This window comes from Xenopus laevis, chromosome 9_10L (genome assembly GCF_017654675.1).
Source record: "Xenopus laevis strain J_2021 chromosome 9_10L, Xenopus_laevis_v10.1, whole genome shotgun sequence".
Taxonomy (NCBI): Eukaryota; Metazoa; Chordata; class Amphibia; order Anura; family Pipidae; genus Xenopus; species Xenopus laevis.
The window spans coordinates 63580281-63587652 of record NC_054387.1 but is presented as its reverse complement, the minus strand read 5'-3'; the positions used below and the strand labels follow the sequence as shown (position 1 = coordinate 63587652).

Below are 7372 nucleotides of genomic sequence, written 5' to 3'. Positions count from 1 at the left end.
ATACACAGGAATCGATTAACACAAACTGGCCATCAACTGGGGTTTCAGTGCACAGAGAGGTGCCTTGGGGGCTAAGGAGGCTTCTTAACTGGGTCAAGGAGGAATATGGGGATGTGCCCATCTATATAACTGAAAATGGTGTTGCAATAAGCAGTGCCACCGACTTTGATGACAACAATCGCATCTTCTACTACAAAACTTACATTGATGAAGCATTGAAAGGTATGTAGAAGTATGAATTAGAAGTATGAATTAATTAGTAACATAGGTATTCTTTTTCCTGTCCCTGTTGAGAATATGTAATTATTGATTCTGGTTCTCCGTCTGCATTCAGCACACAAGCTTGATGGGGTAAATTTGAAAGGTTACACTGCATGGTCCCTCATGGACACTTTTGAATGGAATTCAGGCTACAGTGTACGGTTTGGTCTGCACCACGTGGACTTTAAAAATCCAAGCCGTCCAAGGACGCCCAAACGATCTGCCATCTACTACGCAGAAATCATACGGAACAAGGGCATGCCCCTTAGCAAGGAGGATGAGTTCCTTTATGGAGAGTTCTCAAAAGATTTTGCATGGAGTGTGGCATCTGCTTCCTACCAGGTCAGGTGCATGGGCAAATAATTAGAGGGTTATGGGTGGGAGAGCTGATTATGGATTTCTGAAAAACAAGGGATAATTTTTTTTTGTTTTGTTTTTTTAGATTGAAGGAGCCTGGAGGGCTGATGGCAAAAGCCTGAGTATCTGGGACCAGTATGCGCATACCCCATTGAGAATTGGGAATGATGACAATGGGGATATAGCCTGTGACAGCTACAACAGAATCGAGCAAGATGTGACTGCTCTGAAGAACCTCAAAGTCTCACACTATCGATTCTCAGTTTCTTGGTCACGGATTCTCCCAGACGGGACTCGGAACTTTGTTAATGAGGCTGGGCTAAATTATTACGTTCGTCTCATTGATGCTTTGTTAGTGGCCAATATATCACCACAGGTAATTTTCTGAACTACCAAGATATTTAAGAGCAGTGGAGCTCAGAGATGACATTATAAAGACCAGTGTCACACCAGTGTCATACAGTGGCTTCTACGCCACTGTATTTTCCATAGTCTGAAAGTAGGGAAAGTAGCAGGAAGGAATGAAATATTGATTGGCTGTCCAATTGACACCATCTCTATGGTCTTGGGGAAGCTCCTTCTAATTGGCAAGTCCATGTCTGAGCTATATGCCTTGTGCCAAGGTGCTTAGAGAGGAAGACTCCTCATTGTGATTAGGGATGCACGAAATCCAGGATTCGGTTCGGGATTCTGCCTTTTTCAGCAGGATTCGTTTTCAGCCTTCTGCCCGGCCAAAAAAACGTCCAAAAAACCAAATCGAATCCTAATTAGCATATGCAAATAAGGGGCGGGGAGGGTAATTGCGTCACTGGCACAAAACAAGGAAGTAAAAATTTTTCCCTTCCCACCCCTAATTTGCATATGCAAATTGGGATTTGGTTCGGTATTCTGCAGAATCGTTTGCTAAGGATACGGTGCATCCCTAATTATGATCAATGCAAATGGGCCTAAGTTTTATTCCAGGTAGGTTGACTTTTAGTATTACTCTTGTTCCTTCAACAGTAAGGACACCGTTTCATGGAAAGCATTAATATGTGCATAAAACTGCTGACAATATTTACATTCACATTCTCAGGTGACCTTATATCACTGGGATCTGCCCCAAGTGTTACAGAACATCGGAGGATGGGAAAATGACACCATTGTGGAAAAGTTTAAAGACTATGCTGACCTGCTCTTTCAGAAACTAGGGGACAAGGTGAAGTTCTGGATAACCATCAATGAACCGTACATTGTAGCCAACCTTGGATATGGTTACGGCACAGCTGCGCCAGGTATGTGCCAGATAAACAAACTTTGGGTTTCATGTGGTGGTTCAAAACTAATCCTCATTTTTCATCTTTTGTGGCCCATGAAATATTTCAGGAATCTCTTCAAGGCCTGGCAGAGCTCCATACATAGTTGGCCATAACCTTATCAAGGCTCATGCTGAAGCATGGCACCTATACAATGACAAATACCGAGCCAGTCAAGGCGGGCTGATCTCTATCACCATCAATTCTGACTGGGCAGAGCCAAGAAACCCCTACAAACAGGAGGATGTGGAGGCTGCAAGAAGATATATGATGGTAGGTCAATCATTCAAACTGTAGGGCTAGCACCTTAGGGGGGGCTGAAGCAGTGTCTTGGGTGGCCCTTGGGTGAGCTTATGATTAAGTGTCCTAGAGGGACATGAAATGCGTCAGGCTTTTAGTTTTATACATAATGTACTATTCAAAATACTTTGGCTCCTGGATTCCATTGATTGATTGACTTGGTGTTCCGGAGAGGTGCTTTCTTGCTATTCAAGTTTTTCGTGTCTTGGGTGGCCCAGTCTGAAGGCCAGTTAGGGTGAGATGTATACTCCCAAATACTGCTGGAAGTTTATGTGAATTGTGATGGTCAATTGAAATTTCAGTGAGCACTTACCATATTTACCATTGTATTTAGGCTTGGAACTATGGGGAATTCTAGAAATTAGAAATTGATTGGTATAATCCTTATAGATGCTTCAGACAGAGGAAGCTTGTACGCGGAACCAAAGCAGCACAGTTGAGTTGCTTGAGTGGACCTTTGTTTAGTTTCTGTGTGACCTTGTTCAAGCAATTTAAAGGGTATACTGGTGAATAACTATGCCAGAACTAGTGTTAGAAATAAGGGGAACTCTCGCAATTCTGTTATTTGGGATAGTAATTATGGAAATTGATTGTTGTTTAAAGGCTGATAGTTGCAGTTTAACAACAACTGGAGGACTGCAGGCTGGACATCCCTGAAAACATAATTAGTAACAGTTACAGAATATATGATGTATTTTTTCCCCATGGGAACTCCCTGCCTGGTCACAGGAAAGAGAGCAGCTCAGAAGCAGGAAGTAAACAAAATTAGAGGTGATTGCAATTGATTAAAAGTGGGGCAGCTGCAATGGGGGCAGTTTCCATTCCAAGTGGGCAACTTAGTTTAGATTGCCCAGCAGAATAATATGTCCCCCATATGTGCAGTGATGGTGTGCGATTGTCTTGTTGAAAGAAGGACCTTTGTATTCTCTAAAACTGCAGCTGTTTAAAATAAATGTACTGTAAATGTGACTACTATGTAACTATAAAAAGTACCATAGATACAATAAAACAATGGCAGCATAGTTATTGCCCTGTATTAAGCAATATTCAGCAGGAAAAGCCCCTAAATTTGCTCATAGCCTGTACAGATACCATAAAACAATAGCATCTTGGCTATTCCTTGTACTAAGCACAACGCAGCAGGATCAGTTTAGTGTATTGAGTTCTATCCAGGACAGGTTAATATGTATGAAATGATTGAATAAACTGCTGTACATGATGTGCCTTTTTCATTGAACTAGTTTTATGGCGGTTGGTTTGCAAATCCTATTTTCAATAATGGAGACTACAATGAGGTCATGAAATCCAGGGTTCGGGAAAGAAGTCTCGCATCTGGGCTGACACAATCCCGGTAAGGAAAATGTTTCACTAGGAAGCATTTAGAGTTGTTAGTAAATTGTATTTGAAAAATGTAGGGGTATGTAGCAAAATATGCAAACAATATAAATATAATAATATATATTTTGCGGTCATCTAGCACTATATATGTATATATGGTTATTGGCAGTGGCATAACTACAGAGGACTACCCTTGGGCCAATGGAAAATACCTTTCCTGCAACAGGGTACAGGTTACTGGCTGGGAGGTATGGGAAAGTGAAACCTTTTGGACCCACCATTAGTTCCTGACACAGAAGCAGCAGAGAATCTGAGAAGTTCTGCTCACCCTGGAGCCCAGAGGGTTAAATATCTCTTACCATTTTTATTCCCCAATCTCCCGCTAGGCTCCCAGAATTCACAGAGAGTGAGAAGCAGAGGATTAAAGGGACCTTTGACTACTTTGGTTTTAACCATTACACCACCATTCTGGCATCACCCTTTAACTTGCCAATCTCGCAGCAGACATACGATGCAGACAGGTAAGGGCTGACAATGCTGGAGTCCTTTCAGAATGTTCAAGGAAGCTGTAGGTAACCTTCCAGCTGTTGTTTAACTGCAAAGAGCATCATCCCCAAGAACCCAGAGAAGCTACAATTGTTTTGTATTTTTTTTTATTATCTATATTTATATTTGGTCCCTAGCAAACAGATGGCTGCTGAAATTGCAAAGAGATGTTAAACTAGAAGCTATATAATTCAGACTATTTCTGTCTATATACTAAAAGTTAATTTAGAGATATACAGTATCTAGTAGAATTAAGTCAAAGGCAACTGGACTGGCGTTTTTCTTGAAAACGTTTCACCACTCATATGAGTGGCTTCTTTAGTTCATTCCCTACCACTTCAGTTGAACTGAATAAGCCACTCGGATGAGTGGTGAAACGTTTTCAAGAAAAACTCGAAAGGTCCAGTTTCCTTTGACTTAATTCTACTAGATACTGTTCACTAAACTTTATTAGAGGCAGAAAATAATAAAAGAAAAAAACTGGGGCACAGGCTCCCTCTACTGGGCAAAGCCAGAGACTGCAGCAAATAATAAAAGATGTAAATTCATAACAAAAGGTTGGATAAGCACAACACAGAGTTGTACATTATATATATATATATATATATATTATATATATATATATATATATATATATATATATATATATATATATATATATATATATACACATATACATATAACTAGATAGGTGCACTCAGATAGCCATGTTAATGCCTAGGTGCTGGACAAAAATTCATATCTATAAAACAAAAAAACTTCCGCACACGTAAGTGAAAAAAAGATGGTAGATTTATTTCAACGTTTCGGCTTACCTGATGACGGCTTGAGTTTGTAAGCCGAAACTTTGAAATAAATCTACCAGCTTTTTTTCACTTATCAAGACCTATGTGTGCGGAAGTTTTTTTTGTTTTATATATATATATATATATATATATATATATATATATATTGGGAGGGGGATTTATAAAACAGGCATATCCTGGCCCTAGATGTGCAGATTATTAGGCTATATCGGATTAACGGATGTCTGTTCCAATCTTCTGAGCTTTAACTAACCATTCAGATTAATATAAAGTTTACATACAAGTACATACAAGTTTATGGGCGTCATTTTTTCGAGGAAACAAGCGAAAAAATTCGCCCATCCCTAATTAACAGAAATGGTACGAAAGTTTTGTCCGACAATGCCCCATTGATGTAGTATACATGAATGAATACATGCAAATATATTATCGTTAGCTGATATAAATCTTATAACGTGTCTGATTGATTGAACAACAACCGATCTCCATGAAACGAAAAATGATGGGACAATCCACACAGCGTCTGAAGATCTTACATATCTTCATTTTGTACGATAGTATCTTTGCGTCTATGGCCAGCTTTAAACCAGTCATGACTATACCTTTCTCATTCCCATACAGGGGAGTAGCTTCAACCACTGATCACAGCTGGCTGGGCTCTGGCTCCTTCTGGCTAAAAGTCACCCCATTTGGCTTCAGAAGGATACTGAACTGGATTAAAGAAGAGTATAACAACCCTCCTATTCTAGTAACAGAAAACGGCATTTCTGAGCGTGGCACTGACCTGAATGATGTCTGGAGAGAACATTACTACAAAGAATATATCAACGAGGCTCTAAAAGGTTAAAAAAAACAAAAAAAACAGACCCGATTTTGAAAGAAATCCAACCCATTCTAAACCCCAGCACTCATTACTACTCCCTTAGTACAGTTGTCCATAAATTGCCCTTACAAGAAAGAAGCTCTTCCAATGCTGATGGTGAAATCCCTATCCTCAAATATGTCATCAGTCCTTCTGTGCCATTCTGGGATTGTGCTTTAGAACAATAATTCTATGTTTTTTTTATTTTACAGCTGTCAAATATGATGGGGTAGACCTGCGTGGCTACACAGCCTGGTCCTTGATGGATAACTTTGAGTGGGCCACGGGATTTGCCGAAAGGTTTGGCTTGCATTACACCAACTACTCAGATCCTGAATTGGCACGTATCCCTAAAAAGTCAACAAAGTACTACAGATCTATCATTCTGTGCAATGGTTTCCCCGACCCAAGTAATGGCTCACCTCCATGTCTGGAGCCTGAAACAGAAGGTAAGCCTAAAGCAGCAAACACCTAGGATCCTATGCCATGATAAATACAATATGACATCATACCAGGGGCCCAGTTGGGTGCTGTACTTTTGTGTTAAAATGAAGGAGTGGGAGCTGGAAACATGGGTTTTCTTCTTCTTTGTATTTTAGTTATATATTCTTGGCTTGAAAGTGTACACTGAAATTTAATTAATTTTTTAACACAGTATATGTTTGTTTGGGAGTATGTGTAATATGTATGTGATCTACAGTGGGACAGGGACATTGCAATTTCATCTCTTTATGTATGCATTTTTTTCTTGTATGCAGAAGAGTTGACAATAAATAGGACTATTATAAAGGATTCATTTGCCTCTCTGAACTCTCATAGGAACGACTGCTCCCACTGTCACCACGCCACCTTCCGGTGAAAACCGGGAAGAAGCCGTTTCCTTCCTTGGACTAGAGATTTCACCCTCAGATGCCGAGATTGCTCTCTACGTGGAATTTGCCATCCTAATTGCAGCGGTTTTAGGAATTGTCTTGTTATCCGTTTTCTACAGAAAATTAGCGAAAAAACCAAAAATGAGCAACTTTTAAATGATCTGATGCTAAAGTAATTCTGTATGCATGCGCTGATTCCAGAGGTTGGTATAAGGCTCATAATACCAAGGAAATTTGTTGTTTTTGACCATTCATACTCCCTGCATCATACGTGAACTTTCCAGCCATGCCAAGCCCTAGGAAGAGAGCTACTCTTTCGCTATTTAACACAGTAGTTCCACCTGACAGGTGATTGGTCAGACTCCCTTAATAAATAACATTAGGGGTTCAATGAAGCCATGGACCTTCTAACATTTATTTGGCAAAACATGTTGTCAGGGTCCTTTCCCAGAATGTTGCCACAGCCTGCTCTGCCGAGATGTTAGCAGAGATGATCTGGTTAATGCTCGGCCTCTTGTCACAGAGAACGAGCCTATAAGTGGGCAGAATTACATTGTGTAATTACTGTACTGATTTAAGTGATCATTGAATTACACGTGTAAGAGTTGAATTTTCCATTCTGAGCATCAATCACTACAATGACAATGCTGTACATGCTGTTAATGTATCTTTAAGCCTTTCAGCTTCTGTACAATTAAGTTTTTCTTTTAACAATAAAGATCCCCAATCTTCATG

The 7372-nt window shown here is 39.9% G+C and overlaps 1 protein-coding gene across 1 annotated transcript; it reads left to right on the top strand.

Annotated features, from left to right (window-relative positions):
• Positions 1-351: 351 nt before the first annotated feature.
• On the top strand, positions 352-7370 carry lct.1.L (lactase, gene 1 L homeolog). Its single transcript, NM_001112828.1, is given in 9 exon segments — positions 352-603; positions 704-994; positions 1694-1892; positions 1984-2186; positions 3455-3564; positions 3938-4072; positions 5525-5745; positions 5978-6214; positions 6585-7370. Coding segments are annotated over 9 exon segments (1824 nt in total). The 5' UTR covers positions 352-384; the 3' UTR covers positions 6794-7370.
• Positions 7371-7372: the final 2 nt, after the last annotated feature.